At 40.2% G+C, this 25,068-nt stretch overlaps 2 protein-coding genes and 1 pseudogene across 3 annotated transcripts; 1 reads left to right on the forward strand and 2 right to left on the reverse strand.

The window, feature by feature from the left end:
- Window positions 1-2,552: 2,552 nt before the first annotated feature.
- Window positions 2,553-9,102, reverse strand: LOC311133278 (neuritin-like; annotated as a pseudogene). Its single transcript has 3 exons — window positions 8,306-9,102; window positions 3,625-3,775; window positions 2,553-2,778 (listed from the first exon to the last, which is right to left on the reverse strand). The product of its transcript is annotated as a neuritin-like (transcript).
- A 1,332-nt stretch (window positions 9,103-10,434) lies between these two features.
- On the reverse strand, window positions 10,435-14,558 carry LOC311133894 (translocon-associated protein subunit alpha). Its single transcript, XM_084167499.1, has 9 exons — window positions 14,426-14,558; window positions 13,231-13,349; window positions 13,025-13,118; window positions 12,757-12,884; window positions 12,285-12,419; window positions 12,056-12,132; window positions 11,850-11,928; window positions 11,614-11,707; window positions 10,435-11,387 (listed from the first exon to the last, which is right to left on the reverse strand). Exons 1-9 carry the CDS (start codon window positions 14,493-14,495, stop codon window positions 11,317-11,319), a joined length of 867 nt encoding a protein of 288 aa, XP_084023625.1. The 5' UTR covers window positions 14,496-14,558; the 3' UTR covers window positions 10,435-11,316.
- Window positions 14,559-15,049: 491 nt separating this feature from the next.
- LOC311133382 (uncharacterized protein) lies at window positions 15,050-21,745 on the forward strand. Its single transcript, XM_084166883.1, has 6 exons — window positions 15,050-15,329; window positions 15,867-15,983; window positions 16,063-16,099; window positions 19,679-19,746; window positions 20,029-20,087; window positions 20,738-21,745. Exons 1-6 carry the CDS (start codon window positions 15,293-15,295, stop codon window positions 21,002-21,004), a joined length of 585 nt encoding a protein of 194 aa, XP_084023009.1. The 5' UTR covers window positions 15,050-15,292; the 3' UTR covers window positions 21,005-21,745.
- The last annotated feature ends 3,323 nt before the right edge of the window (window positions 21,746-25,068 follow it).

Below are 25,068 nucleotides of genomic sequence, written 5' to 3' on the forward strand. Positions count from 1 at the left end.
CAAACACCTGAAGGTACCACGTTTATCTGTACAAACACTAGTACGCAAGTATGACTCTCGAGTGGCGCAGTGGTCTAAGGCACTGCATCGCAGTGGTAGCTGTGCCACTAGAGATCCTGGTTCGAGTCCAGGCTCTGTCGCAGCCGGCCGCGACCGGGAGACCCATGGGCGGCGCACAAGGTAGGGGAGGGTTTGGCTGGTAGGGATGTGGGTTCATTTCCCACGGGGGGCCAGTATGAAAAAAAAAAATAAAAAATACATGTATGCATTCACTAACTGTAAGTTGCTTTGGATAAGAGTGTCTGCTAAATGACTAAAATGTAAAACGTAAGTATAAACACCATGGGACCACGCAGCCGTCATACCGCTCAGGAAGGAGACGCGTTCTGTCTCCTAGAGATGAATGTAGTTTGGTGTGAAAAGTGCAAATCAATCCCAGAACAACAGCAAAGGACCTTGTGAAGATACTGGAGGAAACAGGTACAAAAGTATCTATATCCACAGTAAAACGAGTCCTATATCGACATAACCTGAAAGGCCGCTCGGCAAGGAAGAAGCCACTGCTCCAAAACCGCCATAAAAAAGCCAGACTACGGTTTGCAACTGCACATGGGGACAAAGATCGTACTTTTTGGAGAAATGTCCTCTGGTCTGATGAAACAAAAATATAACTGTTTGGCCATAATGACCATCGTTATGTTTGGAGGAAAAAGGGGGTTGCTTGCAAGCCAAAGAACACCATCCCCACCGTGAAGCACGGGGGTGGCAGTATCATGCTATGGGGGTGCTTTGCTACAGGAGGGACTGGTGCACTTCACAAAATAGATGGCATCATGAGGAAGGAAAATTATGTGGATATATTGAAGCAACATCTCAAGACATCAGTCAGGAAGTTAAAGCTTGGTCACAAATGGGTCTTCCAAATGGACAATGACCCAAAGCATACTTCCAAAGTTGTGGCAAAATGTCTTAAGGACAACAAAGTCAAGGTATTGGAGTGGCCATCACAAAGCCCTGACCTCAATCCTATAGAACATTTGTGGGCAGAACTGAAAAGGCGTGTGCGAGCAAGGAGGCCTACAAACCTGACTCAGTTACACCAGCTCTGTCAGGAGGAATGGGCCAAAATTCACCCAACTTATTGTGGGAAGCTTGTGGAAGGCTACCCGAAACGTTTGCCCAAGTTAAACAATTTAAAGGCAATGCTACCAAATACTAATTGAGTGTATGTAAACTTCTGACTCACTGGGAATGTGATGAAAGAAATAAAAGCTGAAATAAATCATTCTCTCTACTATTACTCTGACATTTCACATTCTTAAAATAAATTGGTGATCCTAACTGACCAAAGACAGGATTTTTTTATTGAGTTTAAATGTATTTGGCTAAGGTGTATGTAAACTTCCGACTTCAACTGTATTACAGCTGTTGACTAAATCAAATACTGTAATGCATTGAGGCATTAGGGCTAACAATGCAGGGTGGTGCCCTATGAGAATCCTATGACTTAAGTCCAATATATTTTAGCTTCCATAATAAAGTGAATATTTGTGGCATTACCTCATCTTTATTTCTACTCAGTATGCTGTGTGTTTTGTGTAAAGGTGAATGTGCTTTGAAGTGAACTATGTACAATTGTGTATTGTTGTGGAGTCAATGATATAAAATAAATTGACAGCCAAACACTTGGACTTCCATACAAGACACAGGTTCATAAAACAACACTGAACATTCTCACATAACCAGCGACCATTTTCAGGTACAATAACTAGTTGGCAAGAGAGAAACTAACTAGACTGTTGTGCTTCATCCACAATTACTAACAATAAATTAGGCATTTTACTGTAAGGTGCATAATAAAGCAAGGAATTATATTTTCAGTTAAGAGCATTAGCTACCTCAACAATTTTTTACAATATTTTCAGTTAAGAGCATTACCTGACTTTAACAGCACCTACTGTCTAACAGGATGACCAAAGAAACAGTTTAACAGAGCATAAATATAGAAAATACCTTTTTGGTGTCATTATAGCAGCCATGCAACTCCAACCATATGGGGCTGGTGTGTAGTGGTCAAAATGTCATTGTTTATATAGAATTCACTTGATTGTCAACAAAACCGACGAATTGCTTTAAAATTGCTTTTTTTCATAGGCGTATACTGTTGTAGGTAGTTTCATTACAATTGCTTGGGTCTTGGGTGTTTATGTTTACCCAGACTCATAGATATTGATGACATTAACATCTAAGGCCCTGATAACATAACCCTATATTTACCTAGTGCCATAGACATCTATGGTGGGTAACCCAGAGCTATAGGTATCCATCCATCTCTCCATAGACATCAATGGCTCTGTGATATCATAGCCTTCTGATTACCCAGTACTATAGATATCTATGGTGTCTCCATAGAGACTTGGCTCTGTGTGCTAACCTAATCTTCGATCCATATCCCCTCTCTACTCACTGATCGTCTCTCTACTCACCCCACCTCGGGGATTGTGAGAGCGCATGGGGGTGGGAGCGAGGAGGAGGAGGGAGGCATCCCCCACCTATGTGGAGGGCCAGATGGGCCCTCCCAGGATCAGCAAGCCCAGGAGCAGCAGGGGTAGAGGCGAGCGCAGGCTGGGGGCCGAGCTGGGGCTGCACAGGTCAAAGAGGCTGCCCTGGAAGCGGATCTTCCTGGAGTCTTCTCTTAGGGTCTCCCAGATGGAGCCCACCTCCTCCTGACACCTGGACAGTGCCGTCAGGGCACACGTGTGGAACGCCTCCCAGTGGCTAGGTGTGAAAGATCAATCAATAAATCTGTCAAATTTATTTTATAAAGCCCTTTTTACATCAGCAGTTGTCTCAAAGTGCTTTACAAGAGGGTATTTCCACAATTACACTACCTGTTTCATATTTGACATTAAAACATGCCATTGGTTTTCAATCTATTGGATTTAAGAATGTCATTACTTTGATTTATCTGGCACTTTAATCGCCTCACATGCCAGGCTTCAAAGCTCACCTGTAACACACATGGCTGAAAGTGTGTTTTACATGAGTATTTTTGGTTTATTATTGTTTTGCATTGTTGCTTTTATACAAGTGTCCAGCGATACTGTAACAGATTTTATTCTAGCGTTTTGCAAGATCAACCCTCCTTTATTTTGTAGCCACAGAAATTAGATTAGAAAAAAGAGCTGATGCTGCACAGGGACATGTTTCACCCGGGGAAGGCAAGGCCTGTGTAAGCTTTAGGCAGTAATATACTGTAATATGTATTGGAATGCACTCAGTAACAATAAAAAAAAAAGTTTCATTACTGCTGCAGCAAAGTCATTAATTATTCAGTACAGTGGCTCAGTGTTTCAGCACCATTCACTTCTGCTATCTTCCTCGGAGGTTACAGCATCTCTCTCTTCTCTCCACTGTTCTTACGCAAGGTACACACCTCACTGGATTTAGATACTAGATCTTATATGCACAAGCAGAAGGAGACTGCATGAAAAAATACAGACGCTGTTTTATACGTTCTGCTTACGGTCGTAAGAGTAATCAGGTCCCATGAGATCCTGGTGCACTGCAAACACAGATGTACAGTAAGTGCAGCTACATTGCACACACACACACCCCTCTCACCTACACACAACTTCCACTCCCATCTCGCTGGTCACGTTCTCCTGGTAGTTATCCATGCCCTCCCCCAGCTCCAGAACACAGTCAGAGAAGTCCCTGTAAATATTATCACACTTCACATCCGCCACGGAGACTCTTGCCACAGCCAGGGACACTGCAAAACACACACAGAGAGAAAAAGACGTCCAAATGCATTAAGGAAAGAAAGACCATTATATTGCCCGTTGTGAAAAAAATCATACTGTATGCATATGGTACATATCCTGTTTATTCTTTTTTATCATAAGTTGTATTATACATTTCAGGCATTGCACTTACAGAGGCCAAATATAATTGTTTTATGTCATAATAGAATAACAATAGGCTATAGTATCATCTTTATCTAGATCAGTGGATGCTAGAGGAGCTATAGGAGGACAGGCTCATTGTAATGGCTGGAATGCAGTAAATGGAACAGAGTCAAACATGTGGTTTCCATATGTTTGATGTGTTTGATACCGTTTCATTTATTCCATTCCAGCCATTACAATGAGCCCATCCTCCTATAGCTCCTCCCACCAGCCTCCACTGATCTAGATCTGTATCTATCTCCCTGTTTGAAGCAAAGAGTGTCTTCTGAAACAAATGGGAGGATGCCAAAAGTAGGTCACCCTCCTTCTTTGTTGTTCTTGGAGTTAAAATGGAGGAAACAGAGACATAACAGCTCTCAACATCCCTCCCAGTAAGTTTGGCTAACGTTTTTCTTCCAGTCTTTCCAAATGGCCTCTCAATGTAGTTTTAATGACGAGATTGCATTAGAGATATTTGGCCTCCTGTGATTTAGAGATACTTCAAAGGGTGGATGATTCCATCAGCAGATATGCTCCTGAGTGGCGCAGTGGTCTAAGGCACTGCATCGCAGTGCTAACTGTGCCACTAGAGCTCCTGGTTCGAATCCAGGCTCTGTCGCAGCCGGCCGCTACCGGGAGACTCATGGGCGGCGCACAATTGGCCCAGCGTTGTCCAGGGTAGGGGAGGGAATGGCCGGCAGGGATGTAGCTCAGTTGATAGAGCATGGTGTTTGCAACGCCAGGGTTGTGGGTTCGATTCCCACGGGGGGCCAGTATAAAAAAAATATGTATTCACTAACTGTAAGTCGCTCTGGATAAGAGCGTCTGCTAAATGACTTAAATGTAAAAATGTTGTCAATTGATATAATCAGCATAGGCTACCTGTGAGATTGATTCATGTCACAATTCTCTCCCATCTACCTCTTCCCTCCCACCCACTTATTGATTGCTTAGGCTCAGGGATAAGGTGTCCAAGGCCACTATTACAGCATAGAAAACATTGAAGTATATTAGGGCATGGGTTATATTGGGATTCTGAGGATAGAGCAACTGCCCCTAGATTTGGTTGCTTTGCCTGGATCATTTTCAAGAAATCTATTACATTTCCAAGTCCCACTGCACATTCAATCCATTGCCCCCTCCCCAAATACATCCCTGGCTAGAGGTAAAGTAGGCAGTGGTTATACAGTGGGTATCATAAGTATTCACCCCCCTTGAATTTTTTCACATTTGTTGCATTATAAAGTGGGATTGAAATAGATGTAATTGTACTTTTTTGTTATTGATGAAAGTGAAAATAATATTCTACAGATGTTTACAAATTAATAACAATTAAATAACTTAAACATAGTTGTTGCATAAGTATTCACCCCCTTTGTTTAGGGAAGCCTAAATTAGTTCAGGAGTACAATTTGGCTTAACAAATCACATAATGTTACATGGACTCACTCTGTATGAAATAATAGGGGTTGACATGATTTTTTAATGACTACCCCTTCCTCTGTCCCCCATATATACAACATATGTAAGGTCCCTCAGTCAAGTATTACATTTCAAGCACAGATTAAACTACAAAGAGCAGGGAGCTTTGCCAAAACCTCATAAAGAAGGGCAGTGATTGGTAGATGGGTAACAATGACAAATCAGACATTGAATATCTCTTAAAGCATGGTCAAGTTAGTAATTATGCTGTGGATGAGGTTTTAAACCACCCAGACATATCAAAGATACTGTCGTCCTTCTGAACTGAGCTGCAGGACAGGAAGGAAACTGCTCAGGGATGTCACCATGAGGACATTGGTGATTTTAAAACAGCTACAGAATTGGATGGCTGTGATGGGAGAAAACTAAGGATAAATCAACAACATTGTAGTGACTCCACAATAATGACTAAATGACAGAGTGAAAAGAAGAATGCAAATATTCCAAAACATGCATATTGTATGCAACAAGGCACTAAAGTAATACTTAAAGAAAAACACAGCAAAGGAGTACAATTTTTGGCCTAAATGTAAAACCTTATGTTTGTATCAAATCCAACACAATACATCACTGAGTACCTGCCTCCTTATTTTCAAGCATGGTGGTGGCTGCATCATGGTATGAGTATGCTTGACATCAGCAAAGACTGGGGAGTTTTTCAGGATAAAAAGAAACGGGATGGAGCTCAGAACAGACCAAATCCTAGAGGAAAACCTGCTTCAGTCAGCTTTACACCAGACACTGGGAGAGGAATTCACTTTTCAGCAGGACAATAACCAACAACACAATGCCAAATCTACAATGGAGTTCCTTACCAAGAAGATAGTGAATGTTCCTGAGTGGCCAAGTTACAGTTTTGAGTTAAATCTGCTTGAAAATCTTTGGCAAGACTTGAAAATAGCTGCCTAGCAATTATCCCCAACACCTTGACAGAGCTTTGAAAATGAATAATGAGCAAATATTGGATTGTGCAAAGCTTTTAGAGACTTACCCAATAAGACTCACAGCTGTAATCGCTGCCAAAGGTGTTCCTAACATGTATTGACCAAGGGGGGTGAATACTTATCTAATCAAGGTATATTAGTGTTTTATTTTTCATTAATCTTCATTAAGTATTTAGTGTAGATTGTTGACAGAAAATTACTATTAAATCCATTTTAATCCCAATTTGTAACACAATAAAATGTGAAGAAATCCAAAGGGGGTGAATACTTATGATATCCACTATATTACTATTCGTTCAATATGAATAGCTATAGTACACCAATATGATTCAGCTTGCACAGGCTCATGAAGTTTAAAACCAGGATTTTCTGTTTAATTTATCAGGATGGAAAGTGTTTGTGCATACACATACTGTATGTGCATACATTGCATAAGTCCCTATGTTTTGAGTGAATGCATGGGTTGGTGACTTTATTGAATTAAAAAGAATGCCATTGCCAGATATAGGGTAGTGACAACACAATACTTTTAAATAATTGTTGTTATTTGGTTTCAATTATTTGAACATGAATGCATGCTTAATACAGAGGTGCCATGCCCATAGGGGGCACAGGGGCACATGCCCCTTCAGATTTGTCCTCTTAAAAAAAGAAATATATATATATAATAATAATATACATTTTGTTTCGCTCTGTAATACTACTGGCCACCTAGCTATTTTATGACGTTGGCTTTAGCTAGCCCAGATAGGTTCCCAATATCCCAACCTCATAACTAGCTACCATGAAGCCATTTCATGCTATCAATCAAGCAGCATACCCCTGCTGACTTGCCACTGAAGCTAAGCAGGATTGGTCCTGGATGGGAGACCAGATGTTGCTGGAAGTGGTGTTGGAGGGCCAGTAGGAGGCACTCTTTCCTCTGATCTAAAAAAAGATCCCAGGGCAGTGATTGGGGACATTGCCCTATGTAGGGTGGTGTCTTTCGGATGGGACTCTCTGTGGTCACTAAAAGATCCAATGGCACTTATTGTAAGAGTAGGGGTGTTAACCCTGGTGTCCTGGCTAAATTCCCAATCTGGCCGTCATACCATCATGGCCACCTAATCATCCCTAGCTTCCAATTGGCTCATTACTCTCCCCTGTAACTATTCTGCGGGTCATTGCTGTAAATTAGAATGTGTTCTCAGTCAATTTACCTGGTAAAATAAGGACAAAATTAAATAGCTGCCATGCCTGCTGGCAAGGTTGGTAGACTTCAGAAAAGCAAGCAATTGCTAAATGTACTGAATAAGACTCACATTCCTTTCAATATTTTACCCAGATTTTACCAGAGAAGCAGAGAAGCATATTTAGTTTATTTAAAAAAATAACCAACAGTCAGGAGGATACAGCTCAAGAGGTAAACTTAAATATGCAGAGAATTTTTATTATTTTTATTTTCTACATTGAATTAAGCATAATGATTATGGCTCTAGATTGCAGGAAGAAAATGTTTAAGGTGTTTGAAAAATACACAATTTTCCAACTTCAGGATGGGGCCTAGACCCCCTCCGGTCCACCCTCCAGCCATCCTCAGTACTTTGTGCCCCCAAACCAGCACAACACTGCAAGTCTATTTCTGGTCAAATATAATTCAAGCACTCCAAAATCTAACTGCACACACCTGAGGGACGATGCGTTATCGATAAGCACTTAAAATATGAAAAAGGCTTGGCACTATCAAATAGTAGGCTACAACTCTATTCTCACCCTGCATGCAACATCTTCATTTAGCCTACACCCTTAGTTAATAAAATATTACGTTTCATCCAACATATTATAAAAACAGAGCCAAGACAGTTGTGTCGAAAAATCATTCAATATGACAAAATATTATTCTACCAATAAATAAATATGTATCTAAAACGATAATTTAACCCGTCTTACCTAATGCAATAAATGCACAAAATATTAGAATCTTCGCTGACGTAAATCCCATATCCCATATCAAACCCAGTGGAGGGTGCCTCGCGCCATCTGTGGGATCCAACAAAGTCGCTCATAAATTGAGAAAAAAAATCAAAGCGAAGTAAGATGAATCGATCAAGATAAATGACTTGTGACGTCCTATCTGGTTACCATGAGGTGATTGACATTTGCAGTATCAGTTGCAGTTTATTCTCGATCCAAACCATGATAACAACCGTGACGTTACCTAACCTGCCCCTCTCGTGCGTGCTTCGTCTCAGAGCGCTTCTCTCACCTCATCGACGCTCTTCGCCAGAGATACGTTTAGTGCCATCCCATGTCTCTCATTTGCTGACAGACAAATAGCCCATTGGTACATATGGACAGTCTCCTCTCTCAATCAGATCCCTTGTTTATCTGACATCAGTCATCTTTTACTTCTCTGAGAATAATGTTGAGCAAAATCAAAAGACCAAATAAAGTGCTTATTTCAGAGCTTCATAAATTGTGGCATGAAATCAAATGTATTTGTCACATGCTCCGAATACAACAGGTGTAGACTTTACCATGAAATGCTTACTTCAGAGCCCTTTCCCAACAATACAAAGTTAAAAAGTAAGACAATTATAAAAAATAAAAAAGGAAATAGAAACACAATAAAATAACAAGGCTGTATACAGTACAAGGAGTATGCTGTTAATGTGCTGGGGCACAAGGTAGTTGAGGTGATTGAGGTAATATGTACACTACCATTCAAAAGTTTGGGGTCACTTAGAAATGTCCTTGTTTTCGAAAGAAAAGCAATTTTTTTGTCCATTTAAAATAACATCAAATTGATCAGAAATATAGTGTAGACATTGTTAATGTTGTAAATGGCTATTGTAGCTGGAAACAGCTGATTTTTTGTGTGATATCTACATAGGCGCACAGAGGCCCATTATCAGCAACCATCAGTCCTGTGTTCCAATGGCTCTAATCAGAATAGAAAGAGGAGTGGGAGGCCCCGGTACACAACTGAGCAAGAGGACAAATACATTAGAGTGTCTAGTTTGAGAAACAGCCATATCTCAGACTGGCCAATAAAAATAAAAGATTAAGATGGGCAAAATAACACAGACTCTGCCTAGGTCAGCATCCCGGAGTCGCCTCTTCACTGTTGACGTTGAGACTGGTGTTTTGCGGGTACTATTTATTGAAGCTGCCAGTTGAGGACCTGTGAGGCGTCTGTTTCTCAAACTAGACACTAATGTATTTGTCCTCTTGCTCAGTTGTGCACCGGGGCCTCCCACTCCTCTTTCTATTCTGGATAGAGCCAGTTTACGCTGTTCTGTGAAGGGAGTAGTACACAGCATTGTACGAGATCTTCAGTTTCTTGGCAATTTCTCGCATGGAATAGCCTTCATTTCTCAGAACAAGAATAGACTGACGAGTTTCAGAAGAAAGTTATTTGTTTCTGGCCATTTTGAGCCTGTAATCGAACCAACAATTGCTGATGCTCCAGATACTCAACTAGTCTCAAGAAGGCCAGTTTTATTGCTTATTTAATCAGCACAACAGTTTTCAGCTGTGCTAACATAATTGCAAAAGGGTTTTCTAATGATCAATCAGCCTTTTAAAATGATAATCTTGGATTATCGAACACAACGTGCCATTGGAACACAGGACTGATGGTTACTGATAATGGGCCTCTGTACGCCTATGTAGATATTCCATTAAAAATCAGCCGTTTCCAGCTACAATAGCCATTTACAACATTAACAATGTCTACACTGTATTTCTGATCAATTTGATGTTATTTTAATGGACAAAAAATTTGCTTTTCTTTCGAAAACAAGGACATTTAAGTGACCCAAACTTTTGAACGGTAGTGTACATGTAGGTAAAAGTGACTAGGCTATCAGGATAGATAATAAACAGAGTAGCAGCAGTGTGAAGAGTGTGAGAGTGAGTGTGGCATCAATATGCATGTGTGTGTGAGCGTATGTAGTTTGTGTGTGTGTGTGGTGTGTATGTGTGTGTTGGAGTGTCAGCGTAGTATGTGTGTGTGGGTAAAAAAAAAAAGATCATTACCTTAACTTTTAGGGGAAAGTGAACACATTTGTTCTCCGGATTTTTTACCTTTTATTTTTGTAGAAAAAAATTACAGAATTCAATCAGTTACATTTATTGTAGTATGGTTTGGGAGAAAATGAAACCTGACACTGACAGCAAGTAATTTGTCAAATGCATTTGTATCATTCACATTTAACAATGTAACCTGGTAGCCGATGGCCTTTTCTTTCAAAATCCTCTTCACTGAGCCTTTCAAAGCATCTTTATGATATTCCAAAGTATGACACTGAAAAACCTGGTCCACATGAACAAGGAAAACTTTCCCTTGGAGGAACTTGGAGACCCTTTTGGTCACTATCTCAATTCCTGACTGTGCAGACAAGGAGTCAGCCACTAAGGCACTCCCTGTCAGCCACTAAGGCACAGAATGAAATAGAACTAAATGATCAATATCGTAATACTTCAGGAATAGATTTTGTTTGAAATATTTGGTGTAGCATTATAGCTTTCTTTGGCAGGTCTAAAACTCCCCAAGTCTTCCCCATGTCTTTCATGGAGCTGGCATGGTGATTCAATTACTCAGTCTTTAGTCTCATATCAGTCCTTTAGTGTTTCAACCACACAGTGATAAGAAAACAAGTTCCTTTAATAAAAGAAATGTGGGCCAAATTTGCACAATTATGACCATGTCCAACTAGAGTGGTGTCTAAATGGGACACATTCGTGACACCAGTGTCTTCAGTCCAAGAACCCTCGACATTGAGACATTAGGTGTAGGCCTATGTATCAGCGGCAAAAAGCTTGGGTAACTAACTAGGTCCACTCAGAGGTTGAGCAGAGATTGATGGTGTTGACGGTTGTTGGAGGTTGTGATGACATGGGCCTTGAACATGGGCCTGGTGGACATTGATATGAAGATTGCCGGATCATGGAATGGTTTACTGATCTACTCCCGCCGCTCTCTTGGTGCGTTTCCTTGGGGAGGCTTTAGGGGATGCCGATGCCTTGCCTGTAAGAGAGAGAGCGACAAAGAGAGTAAGAGAGAGAGAGAGATGGTCAAAATAGCCATTTGAGTTGATATTAATCTTTGTACAGACGAGATAAAAACAGAGGATGCCTTTTCAAGTACACTTCCAAAAAAGTGGTTGTTATAAGCAGAGTTTGAATTTGTCTTCCTGCACTCAGGAAGAAAAGCTATGAGAGAGTATTAAAGCTCATGACAAAGCTCAACTTACTCATGATGTTGAGGGTCTCTTGGGGAATCCAGCTTATGTCCACACCGTTCATCCCACCAGTGCCTGTCTCCACCTTCACTGGGAGCCTCTTCCTCTGCACAACATAGATCAAAGGTCATCACTTCATTCACCCTGGTGCTCATTTTGAATGTAACATTTACCACCATATGTAAAGAGGTGGAGATATTTTAGACTATCACAATTTAGATTCATGAAATGTTGAAGAAGACTTGTACCGTCCTAGACTCCAGCACCTGGTACATGCCAAAGACCGCCAAGACAACCAATCCAGTCAGGAAGATATACATGAATATTCTGGAGGAGAAACATGTCATACTATAAAAATGTGTTACCATATTTAAACAAATGTACTTAAAACATGAATGAATGTAACCAAATATTGGCATAAAAATAGAATTGATGTATGCAAAGAAATGCATACGTCTCTCCATCCAGTCCCTCCTCCAGCTCAACAATAGTGACAGTCTGGTTGTAAATGGCTGTCTGGAAACCGTTGCCCTGCGGAACAGTCAAAACACAAGATCAGCGCCTAAGCCTCAGGCCATACATTCCAAGGAATTTCTGAACCTGGTCAACAACCCATGTGAGCTGGGCATCCTGAAGATGCAAAACACTCTAATAATAAAAACAATCAATCAATCTAGTCTCACCTCACTGTCCTGGTAATTGAGTAGGATAACCAGGCCGAAGGGACGACCAGCCATAGGCTGAGCAGGGATGAAGGAGTACTCAAAGGAGGCCTGCTTCTGGGGCTGGACCACGGTGCTCAGGGGCAAGGCTGTGAACTAGATACCAAAAACAGCTTGTCTACTTTTCTGATCAACAATGGCAGAAAGTTCCCAGTACTACATTTTACAGGGCATTCCATGTATATTTGGTAAATACAACACACTGTTTTTGAACTAACTGTCATCTATCATGGGTAATACATACGTTATCGGGTTTGTAAAGGCTTGATAAAAAGTTACTATTCTTGTAATTGTTAGTTAATAAATTGTAAGTAAACAGATTACAAACCCCATTATAATGTATAGTGTTACAGAATCATGTGTGTTTTCAAGGGGACTTTCTATTCCTCAGATGAGGCATGCAGGCATCACTCATCCGAAAGCCCAGACTCACGTTCTGGATGTAGAACTGGAAGTCCTGAGGGTAACGGAAGGAGGCCTCCAAGGAATGGACAGTGAAATCCTGGCTTCCCTTGTTGGTGAAACCCACCAGGAACTTCACAATCTCATTGGCTGGGAACTCTGGATAGAGGGCACAAAGATATACAAATTAAACCATTGATGTGAATGAATAATTACATTCCATGCTGTCTCTTTCATTTACAATGAATGACTGAGTGTAAAATGATATGAAAGTCTTCATCAAGGAAGAGAAGACCAACCTTCCCCAGTCACAAAGACAATGGTGGTGTCAGCATCAGGGTGAGAGGTTACATCTCCAACTGCAGCATCTTCATCTAAGTCATCTTCTGTTTCCTGAGAGATTTCAAAATATCAAATCAAATAGCAATATGTCAAACAACTGTCTGGTTCATTTGGCAGGGACAATAGAAGCCGCTTTCATCCCAGTTCGACCAACGTCACATACTGAGCCTGGGACCTGATCTTCCTCCACCAGCACCTCATCCTCTTCCTCTTCCTCCTCCTCCTCGACTGTTGAATCTGGGGAAATGTCCTCCGCAGACTCAGAGTCTGCAGATACTTGGCCTGTCCAAACAGAGAGAAGAATCCATTAGCAATGTGTGCGTTTTAACACATACACATAACATAAATTGCTATAATAGATTATGACAATTGTGATGAGAAACTAGTCAACTCGCCACCTGTTAAAAAGGCCAGGCCTCTCAACCTAACATTACCCCTAGTTTGTCCTTCTTCACTAAAAATACACATAGGATACAATGGATCAAATAAATGTAAAATAGTGACACTACTAAATAGATACAAGTGATCATGAAAATAGATTAGTTAATTTGTGCTCCTTCACAAAGAATGTGTAGCCTAAAGACTAAAACTAGGTCATGTTATGCTTCATGATTGGTAGGCCTGATTAATCGAAAATGCTGGATACATTGCAAAACCAATCATTTAGTAGTAGGCCTGCCCTATTGTATCAATTGGAACACTATGTAACAGGGAAAGCTACAATCTGACAGTCAGCGCCTCAGCACTGGTGTTCCAATGTATAAATACGGTACTAACGGAACGATGATCCTAGGACACGTCACCATAGAAAAAAGGGGAACCCAGAGTAGAGATTACCGTTCTCCTAGTTGGCAGCACGATCGCGGATTTTATTTCCTTCTTTTTTTTTTTTATCTAAATAAGAGTCCTCCAGCAAAGACATGCTAAACTTTGGGAATATCACAGAATACTAGTTGTGTAGAGCAACAATATTGCCTACCAGACACATTTTGTCTTGAAAAATTAGTCTTTTTGTTTCTCCATGCAAGGTTATTTTTGTCTTTCACCACACAATTACATCTATGGAAATGTAACATTTGCATAAACATGCGAGGTATCAACATGCCTATATTGAAAGCTTCCCAAAGTTTTATGTTCCTGCTATAATTTTATGTTAAATGCATTTGTTTACTTAATTGATCAAATATGGATATTGAGCACGAAGCTTTCAGACAATGCAGTCTTCAAACTTTAAATATCACTGAATGAAAAACTGCGTTATGCCACGTCAATGTTAACTTTGCTAACGTTTCATTATTGCAATGACCTCTGGACTGCTGGAGTGACGAATACAAATTCAGAAGGCTAAAATGACTTACCGAAGGATATCAGGCTACATGGGAAAGCCATGAGAAAAAGTATAAGTATTTTTGATCCGAAATTGAACATTTTGCTGCTGTCAAGTTCGTAGCTTGCTACATACACATGAGCACTCAGGAAAAGGAAGAACTGTTAGAGAAGACGTGGGATAAGAGAGTTTTAAGACACGCCCATACTATGAACGTATAGGGATTGTCAAAATGTTTAGGAGAAAATGATTGAATCAACAACAACAACAAAAACATTTAACTTTACATGAACCATTCTTCCATAATCGATAATTAAATTAACTTATGTTTGTGGGGTATTTCTCAGTATAGTTAACCATTGCAGATAATTTTAGGCCAATGTTGCCTAAATAATTACAATACTTTTTAAATATTTGCAGACACTTTATAATTTCATTTTTTTTTTGCACACTAGCAAGCACATTGGTACATTTCCCAAAACGTACAAACAAAAAATTAGTCAGAATCTTTCAGACAAAAATAAAGCGCTGCTGCATCCCTTGATATAAAACTCATACATATTATTCTCTCTCTTTTGCGCATTACCAAAATGTGGCTCAGCATGAGTTGTTTTCATAGGAAGGATTGTGGTTTTCTGCAGATTGCCCTGCTGATGCACAAAAGAACATGACAAGCTAACATCCTGCAGCAAACTCCCAGAAAGAACCCTAGATTAACCTGCATCACTAAAACCAACACCTTAAAATACAAATATAATAGTTTAGTACAGAATTACGTTTCAATATAATTACATATTGGGTCAATCTTTTAGAAAGTCACAGGGAGGGATTTATTATTTTAATTTTAAATTTTTCTCAAGCGAGTCTCTGAATTTATCAGGCGTATAAACTCGCTATCATGGCAAGCAGCTGTAACAGCAGCACTCAAACAACAGGTAAGTCTGATCTATTTTAACTCACAATATTGTGGTGTCCTTTTTAAAAGCTTGTTTGAAGTTAGACAATATTTTATTATCATCAAGAGGTCAAAAAGGTCAAATGTACATGCCATAAAAAAAACTATGAAACTCAAAACTCTTCAGGCTCAAAGACTGGTGTCAGTGTTACATTTTTAAATGTATTATGCAGTGTAATCAAAATGAACCCACACACTGTTGTAGGCTCCCAAACGACATGTGGGAGCCTACAACAGTGTGTGGGTTCATTTAGTTTACTTTGAACTATTTATTCATTTCAGTGTCTTCTGGAGCTATATACATATTACACATGACAAGCCATCTTGAAAAAAAAATCTTGAAAGAAAGATGAATACCCACACACTATTCCATGCACCTGCCGTTTTATTGTGCAAAATTTCGACACGAAAGTCTTTATCAGACTTGCCATCAAATCTTGTCAGCCCAATGCAAAGAAAACAATGTATACTAACGGTTATACACCTGTTCTCTTTCTTGTTGTTGTTCTCCCCATAGTTTTGGGTATTTTCTGCGGGTCTTTTGAGCTGTGGATCCTACTGGCAGTTGTCAGCACAATGTTGGTCTTTACAGTGTGCTGGAATATTCTTTGCTGTATCGCAACACATTGTACAGGTAAGACTGAAGTCAAAAGTTAACACTATCTCTGATTTAAAAGAAAAAACTGACAGAGAACACTATTTTGTTGTTACAGATAAAGGAAATACATTTCTGCCCCGCTTCAGAAGGAGGTGTGTATCGCCTACAAGCAATTTTTTAATCTGTGCTCAAATCCATTTACAGATCATCTGATCATATTCTTGGTTTTGTACCTGACTTGCATATCATAGACCACCTTTTGCAAAACTTTAAATACATATGTCATCAGTGAATACAAAATTCACTGTTAAGTGCTTTGTTCACAGAATATTAACACATTGTTTTTGTCAGAAGAGAAATGTATGCAATTGTGTTCACTGTTTCCGGCAATCAGTAAACTCTAAATCACCCCATCAGTGTCATACCATGTACAATAAAGGGAAAGATCTAGGCAATAGGGACAATCTAATTTTTAGACTTTTTACAATATTGCGGACATGCAGAGATGCAGAGGTTTACTTTAAGTAACTTTGGGTTACTCTTAAGTCATAATCTCCAACAATTTTACCTTCCATTATAGAGCATTGCTTTGGTATAGATTGAGGGCTATACATTCATATCAGTTGTGTTCCTCCATTGTATTCACCTTTCCTTAGTTCTATTGTGGATTGTGTTTCTGTGCGCCAATGGAAAGTCTACAAAACTAAGTGCAAACCAGCCTATGTATTGAATACATGAATTAGATTGTGATGATACCGATGAATGAATCTGGCTAAAGCGCCGGCTCACTGGCTGAAGCGCTGGCTCACTGGTTAAAGCGCCTTCTGGCTGGCTCACTTACTTACTCATTCGCTCGCTCACTCGCTCGCTCACTTGCTCACTCTCATAGCAGGCAGGGGCAGAACATCCAGCCTTTCTGGGGGATATAAATCTGGTCTGGAAAGATGGGGAGGCCGAATAGTCCACGCGTGGGCGCTTGTTCTCCAGTACAATGGCGGCTAGCAGCGTGCCTCTTTCCACTGTTTTATGCATCACTACAGCTGAGGTGCATCTAACAGTTGAAGCTCTGCTACAAGAAAAGAAAGGGAAAGTAACTGAACTGAATGACTACCGACCAGTAGCACTCACATCCTCCCTCCACGACACACTCAACCCTCTCCAATTCGCATACCGCCCTGACAGATACATGGACGACGCAATCGCCATTGCATTGCACACTGCCCTCACCTACCTGGACAAAATAAATGCATATGTGAGGATGCTGTTCATCGACTACAGCTCGGCCTTCAATACCATAGTGCCCTATAAGCTCATTAGAAAGCTCACGGCGATGGGTCTGAACTCCTCCCTATGTAACTGGGTCCTGAACTTCCTGATGGGCCGCCCCCAGGTGGTGAAGGTAGGCAACATTACCTCCTCAACACTGATCGTCAACACGGGGGCCCCACAAGGGTGCGTCCTCAGTACCCTCCTGTATTCCCCTGTATACCTATGAATATGTGGCCTCACACAGTTCCAACTCCATCATCAAGTTCGCTGACGACACAACAGTAGTAGGCCTGATTACCAACAACGACGAGACAGCCTACAGGGAGGAGGTAGGCACTCTGACGGCGTGGTGCCAGGTAAGCAACCTCTTCTTCAACGTTAGCTAAACAAAGGAGCTGATTGTGGTTTTCAGGAGGAACCAGGCTGGACACGCCCCCATCCTCATCAACGGGGCCGCCGTGGAGACGGTCAATAACTTCTAATTCCTCTGCGTACACATCTCAGAGAAGCTGAAATGGTCTAACAACATGGACACCGTGGTGAAGAAGGCACGACAGCGACTCTTCAACCTCAGGATGCTGAAGAAATTTGGCCTGTCTCCGAGGGCCCTCACAGTGTTCTACAGGAGAACCATTGAGCGCATAATGTCGGGCTGCATCATAGCCTGGTACAGCAACTCCACCACTGCGGACCGCAAGGTGCTTCAGAGGGTGATACGTGCAGCCGAACGCACCATTGGGTGCACACTGCCTGCCCTACAGGACACCTACAACACCAGGTGTCACAGGAAGGCCGATTCTCAGGGACCCCAGCCAACCAAGCCATGCCCTGTTCTCCCTGCTTCAATCACTCAGACGCAGTCAGTACAGGAGCATCATGGCAAAAACTGGAAGACTGGCCAATAGTTTCTACCCTCAGACCATCAGGCTGCTGAATAGCCACCACTAGTCAGCTACCTGCTCCCCCCGCCCCCTGCTACTCCCACTATGGACCCCCCCCTCTCCCAACGACATTCATCACTTTTGCAGTTGTTAATATATATATTATAGATTTTTGAAATATAATTTTTATTGTTGTTTTTTCACACCCCCTCAATGGTCATTCCCCCACACCCCCTCAACAGTCTTTACTCTGCCTCCACACCAATGGACAATTTTTTTATTCATCACTGCTACAGTTATGATGTATATAGTGCTATTTCTACTTATATTGTTGTTGTTTTTTATTACCATTTTCATGGTTTTATTTCACTTAGTCCTACATGTTGGAGCTCAGAGCCTAAGATTTTCACTGTACCCTGCAATAACACCTGCAACCCCTGTACATGTGATTATTAAACACTCTGAATCTGAATCTCTGAATCTGAATCCTGCAAACAATATATATATATATATATATATATATATATATATATATATACACTACCATTCAAAAGTTTGGGGTCACTTAGTAATTTCCTTTTTTTTGTCCATTAAAATATCATCAAATTAATCAGAAATACAGTGTAGACATTGTTCATGTTGTAAATGGCTATTGTAGCTGGAAACGGCTGATTTTTTTATGGAATATCTACATAGGCGTACAGAGGCCCATTATCAGCAACCATCAGTCCTGTGTTTCAATGGCACGTTGTGTTTGCTAATCCAAGTTTTTCATTTTGAAAGGCTAATTGATCATTAGAAAACCCTTTTGCAATTATGTTAGCACAGCTGAAAACTGTTGTGCTGATTAAAGAAGCAATAAAACTGGCCTTCTTGAGACTAGTTGAGTATCTGGAGCATCAGAAATTGTGGGTTTGATTACAGGCTCAAAATGGCCAGAAACAAATAACTTTCTTCTGAAACTCGTCAGTCTATTCTTGTTCTGAGAAATGAAGGCTATTCCATGCGAGAAATTGCCAAGAAACTGAAGATCTCGTACAACGCTGTGTACTACTCCCTTCACAGAACAGCGCAAACTGGCTCTAACCAGAATAGAAAGAGGAGTGGGAGGCCCTGGTGCACAACTGAGCAAGAGGACAAATACATTAGAGTGTCTAGTTTGAGAAACAGACACCTCACAGGTCCTCAACTGGCAGCTTCATTAAATAGTACCCGCAAAACACCAGTCTCAACGTCAATAGTGAAGAGGCGACTCCGGGATGCTGACCTTCTAGGCAGAGTTGCAAAGAAAAAGCCATATCTCAGACTGGCCAATAAAAATAAAAGATTAAGATGGGCACAGACACTGGACTTTTTCTTTGGGACTGCAATGAATGATGCAGAGCCATATATACAGTATATAGACAGATATAGATACAGTATCTGCATGGCTCTGGATCATGGATTATTGTCTTTATTCATCTTTAGATTAGTTGATCTGGTTTGATCATGATGGTATTGGACTATTATTACATGCTAATATCTGTTTTGCTAATGACCTCACTGTTTCCTCTCTCCTCATCCTCGATGGGAATCAACCAGTCTAAGTCTGAGACTGAGGGACATGGAGGACAACCCTATCTATGGGAACATCAGCTACACCCAGACTAGTGAGAAGAAGTTCCCAAAAGATACTTGCTTGCAGAATTTCAGTTGAATTTCATTTTGAATGTCAATGTTTCACTGTTGTCAGAGTATATCGTAAGCCCCAGAAAGCAAAGCATTGTGAATTGTAATGTAATAAAACAGGTAATTTTGTTTTTCAAATGTGTTTTGTAGTATAGTTACTATGTAGTTACATGTAATAACACCAAGAAAACACAATTCCATGTGATGAGTGACCCAGGGTTGAATGATCCTCTTTTTCACAACTGGTTTCTCTTTGTTGACAGGAGTAGAACTTCCACTCAGTTCGTCATTCGTCAGAGATCGTCCGGTCAAAAGTGGTCAGGTGCTACTTTTTCTACACCTTCTCCTTGTGAAGCACAAATGTCTCCTGTTATTGTTAATTATTTGTGTTACCTAGCTCTTTGTGTCGTGTATAGGCCCATACCAAAAGCTTCTACAGTATATTAAACATAACCTTGTCCCCAGGCTCAATTGCTAGAGAGTGCTGGCTGGTGGAGAAGATTATATTAAAGGACCAGTGCAGTCAAAAACGTGATTTCCCTACGTGGTTGGAATTATACTGCGAACTTGTGAAAATTATGATAATACCCTTTTAGTGTAAGAACTGTTTGAAAAGACTGCCTGACATTTCAGCCTGTATTGGTAGGATGAAGTTTTGGCCTGCCTGGTAAAATCACCAAGCGGTAAATTAGTTAGCAGACCAATAGGAAAGAGAGTTCCAAACCTCTCTACAGCTAATTTTCAGGTTTTCCCCTCCACACTCAGACCACTCCCAGACAGTCCTAGCAAAATTCTTTCTTGAGAAATTGTTATTTTCTAAGAAGCTATTTTTGTTTATTTTTGACCATTTTAATTAAAACAATCACAGTAAGGTACTTAGTTGTTACCCAGAAATTATTTGATATTCAGATAAAAAGGGCTGCATTGGACCTTTATTAAACATACATTTACCATGTTTCTTCTTTCTGTCAGGCGCCTTCTAAAGGCCAGGACTGTTATGCCAACCTGACTCTGAAGGCCCCAAAGATGGTGTCTGGCCGCAGCTCCCCACAGCCCCAGATTGAGTACTCTGACGTGGTGACACTACAGGGGCCACAGGAAGCGGAGAAGGTGACCGTGGCCAACAACAACGCCGACACGGTCTCTGTGCTTTCTGACCTCTACGCCTCAGTGCAAACGGATCGCACCAAAACTCTGGACACAGTGGATGGCAATGACGGCTATGCCAACCATGTCTGAGAGACAAAACATTGGTGATACGCTTTCCAATCTGTTATTGAAATTTTGTGTTTTTATTTGGCAAGATTTGGAGATGACGTTGGTTGTCTAGCCGCAGTTTCACTTCATAACCACTGAGTGTCGCTATTTGTTAGCTTACCTTGCTCTTCCTAATATCAAAATCTGCAGAGCAGTGTGTGTATGACAACTGTGTGGTTTAACTTCAGTAATCAGTACATGCAGTCAGACATTATTACAACTTGTTGAGGCCCGTACTTACTTATCTAAGTCCCCTGACCCTTTGTCTGAAGTTGAGGCTCAAACAAGAAGCCAGTAGGAGGTAAGAGGCTACATGCAAAGCACAGGAGGTTGGTGGCAACTTAATTGGGGAGGATGGGCTTGTGGGAATGACTGGAGCGGAATTAGTGGAATGGTATCAAATACATCAAACACACCGTTTCCAGGTGTTTGATGCCATTCCATTGGTTGCGTTCCGGCCATTTTTATGAAATAATAGGGTTATTTCCTCTATTATTTCAATGCCACATTTTCAGATGGCTGTGCCTACCTTCCGGGGAATGTTGTTTGTCGTTCTATAAACTCCAGATCCTGCCTAACAGTAAGGTTGAACTGATAATGAAATGTATGGAGATAAAATTGTGAAAAGCAATCAATTTCTATATCGTTGAGATATTCATCCATGTTGTTTATGTCTAAATTGTTAATACCTCCTTTCGTAATAAACAAAAAACGGATCATTTATTTAAGTTCTCTGCATATTTATTTTCAGTTCATTTGACGGTCAGATTCTCCTGTAAGGGTAATAATGTGTCATAGACCTTTTGATATGTTAATGTTTAAACTCATAGAATTAGTGATTGTGAGTGACTAGGCCTTGAGATACAGGCATGAGGCTTTGCAAGTTGTAATCACTATACAACGTGTTTGTTATCACTGTATTTGATAAGTTTGTCTGAAATTCATTTGAAATCTAGAATTCATTACTGTACTACATATACCACTCTCAAGCTTTTAATTTAGAGGGTACCAGGGTATTAAATTGCTTGTTTTTTTTTGGGTTAAAACTTTTATGAAAATGTTAAAGATATCATTGATTTTAAATGATTACACATTTGGGTTATGGATTGTTTCTAAGGCCTTAACTGTATTGAGGTCAAATTCTTGAGACATTTGCAACCAACATTGGCAGCAAGATCATCTCAGGGTGAGCTCTTCGTTTAAAGGGGTGTTCCATTCAAAATACAACCTAACACGATTCATCCACACACTGTATCTGGACTGCATTAGAAAGTTGTCTGCATTAAAATGTTTGTCCTATGTTGTTATGATGGATCCATCTTTGAATTGTGCTGTTTTTATGCAAAATTCTAAAGTGGATTTGCCTGCAGTAACCACAGGTGTTTATTTTGTATCTGCTTAAGGGATGTGTCAATTCCTTCTCAAGTCAGTGAATTCAGTAGGTGAATTGAATTCCCAAATCCTCATTGAAAATAATTATAATTTTCAATTGTTGATTTGGAAATCCAATTAAACTCCTAAACTGATTTAATTTAAATGAACCCTTAGCCTACAATGGTCACGCCCCTGTGGAAATCTAATTAACATAATACAAAAATCCCCATCAAAATCCGTCTGTTTAAACTGTGCTTTTTTGCATGAGCTACATCTCAATCCACCGCATCTGCTGATATCGCCCTTCTGCATCTGCTGTGAAAGGTGACAGAGCTAGAGAGGTGTTTGTCAGACCATGAGACATCCCGAAAATCGGTCTTGTGACAAAATCGTATGTAGCATCAGAACGGTTTTGCTATATGACGCCCACAAGCCTCACAAGACTCCTCTGAAGTCGGTACAACCTCTTCTGCCAACTTCTGTCTGTAGCATCGGAACGGTTTGGGCTACACACTAATATGACCCTTCTGTGGAAAGCTGATACTCTTCGTTTTGCTCTAGGATGCCCACAAGCCTCACAAGACTTGTTTGAAGGTCCCGGTACCAGTTTAAAGAATGAATGGAAGTATATATGGAGATAGTTTAGTGCCTAAAATAAGGGGATAAATACATGTAATAAAAAATAAACAAAAGTTTCCTGATCTTTCTTATATTTCACAGATGTAGGACAGAATAAACTTCCTTTCGATTTATTTTGGGGACTATCTGTTGTTCCATGTAGTGAATCTGTTATTCAATGTGTTTCTATTGGCTAATAGCAGTAATGCCAAATTCAATGTTTAATCCATTATTTAAAAAAATTATTTTTTGTATACCTTAAGCGGTCTTAAAATTCAAAATCAAATAGCTAAATAATCCTTGGTATGACCATTATAAAACAATTCCATATGTTATTTTAGAACCCCTCCCCCGGCTTAGACAGGGCTTAGACTTTATAATAATAATATTATAATATGCCATTTAGCAGACGCTTTTATCCAAAGCGACTTACAGTCATGCGTGCATACATTTTTTTGTGTACGTGTGGTCCCGGGGATCGAACAGGGTTAATAACAAAGTATACTATATGTTCACAAAATATTCACCCAATATATATTAGATATGATGTATTATTTGTATGGATAACTGTTCATAGATATAAATGTACTATAATGTTCTGTTATCTTGTAGACTTTGTGTTGTCTAGCATCTTATCTCAATCAGGATGGCAGACGAGTAATAATCCACAAGCGATAATTGTTCATGAGAAAATACTTTATGGTCAAAATGGTAAATTAACGATGATCAATAAAATAACGATAATCCCATAATAAAGAATGAATACCTTGGTAAAACTGTTTTTGCAGACTATTTTTGCAGATTATGTGTAGGACCGTCCATAGAAATGAAAGTGGACAGAAAGTTCAAAGTAGTTTGAAGTGATGCTGCTCTGTACTCTCTACCAGAGATAATGGGTAATGTGGATGATATTGTCTTAAAAGCCTTACTAAACTCTGGGTGAAATCAATGATGTGGACATAATACAATGTTTTGACCACTTTGAACCTGTGTATCCGGAAACCCAGCAATCCTTCATGGCTCTGTTCCCAGAGCTTCTGTGAGAGGGGACCAGTGACAAAGGGCTTCACACACAAGACTGCTTTATCAAGTGCAAAAGCAACAACACTGACCTGCTAATAAAAATTGTTGTATTCCTAATGTGTGGGGCCAGGGTTTTTTCCTGACCATGTGACCTGACCAGGAACAACTCTGGGCCTTGGCCTTGCAATGGCAATTAAAAGATCCAACAAAGATATGAAGGACACATGGTCCCACCACCGCAAACACTGTGTAGTTAAGGGAGTCATCAATAACGGCAATTCACTTTTAAAGAGTGATTATTTTATTATTCAACAAAGATAGTCCACTCAGCAACAATAGTCACTATCAGTGGTGGCTGGTGCCACTTTAAATCGAAGGATGGGCTTATTGTAATGGTTGGAAGGGAATTAATGGAACGGTATCAAACACATGAAACACATGGTTTCATGGTACTTGTTGCCTTTTCCAATAGAACACCTTGTGCCGGTCAACAATACAGATGTAGGATCTTAATTTGATCACCCTGTTGCAGGAGAAATTACAAATTTGTAGTGTATTTGAGGTTTAAACAGGCTTTTGAAGTTTGTATTTCCACTTACTTGATTTTCATGAAAAATGTATCAACCCCTACAAAAATGTAGATTAATTATAATCCACATAATAACACAGAGAGAACAATGAGACAGATATTTCACCGGATGTATAAATGTGAAGCATCGGCTTGGCGTTTCCACTCACTACCAAATATGTGGCCGGCAGTGGCTGGCAGTGGGAGAAGATAGAACAAGATGGATTTTGGCCGACATTCTGCTAATTTTCTCATTGATGAAACATTTGATCTCAATACAGTTTTCTGTCCCCAAAACTAGAATCTGTTATGAACATAGTTGACTACGTTTTGTAGACTATACCCTTTGCCAAAGTTGTAAAAAATTGCGTTGTTTAGAAGGAACTCAAAGGCAAATTGAGTTATTGCACACGCACACGTAACAAACAATAGGATCTTGCTAGCTCGTGTTTGACTCTGCCCA

The sequence above is a fragment of the Coregonus lavaretus genome, assembly GCF_964263955.1.
Source record: "Coregonus lavaretus genome assembly, chromosome: 8".
NCBI classification, from domain to species: domain Eukaryota; kingdom Metazoa; phylum Chordata; class Actinopteri; order Salmoniformes; family Salmonidae; genus Coregonus; species Coregonus lavaretus.

Coding starts and splice junctions, on each gene's coding strand:
- LOC311133894 (XM_084167499.1), bottom strand. CDS start 14,495: ATGTTCAATTTCGGATCAAAAATACTTATACTTTTTCTCATGGCTTTC. Junction 13,350..14,425: donor ATGTAGCCTGATATCCTTCG/GTAAGTCATTTT, acceptor CTGTTTGGACAG/GCCAAGTATCTGCAGACTCT. Junction 12,420..12,756: donor TCCAGTTCTACATCCAGAAC/GTGAGTCTGGGC, acceptor TTTGGTATCTAG/TTCACAGCCTTGCCCCTGAG.
- LOC311133382 (XM_084166883.1), top strand. CDS start 15,293: ATGGCAAGCAGCTGTAACAGCAGCACTCAAACAACAG. Junction 15,984..16,062: donor TATCGCAACACATTGTACAG/GTAAGACTGAAG, acceptor TTGTTGTTACAG/ATAAAGGAAATACATTTCTG. Junction 16,100..19,678: donor CTGCCCCGCTTCAGAAGGAG/GTGTGTATCGCC, acceptor GGAATCAACCAG/TCTAAGTCTGAGACTGAGGG.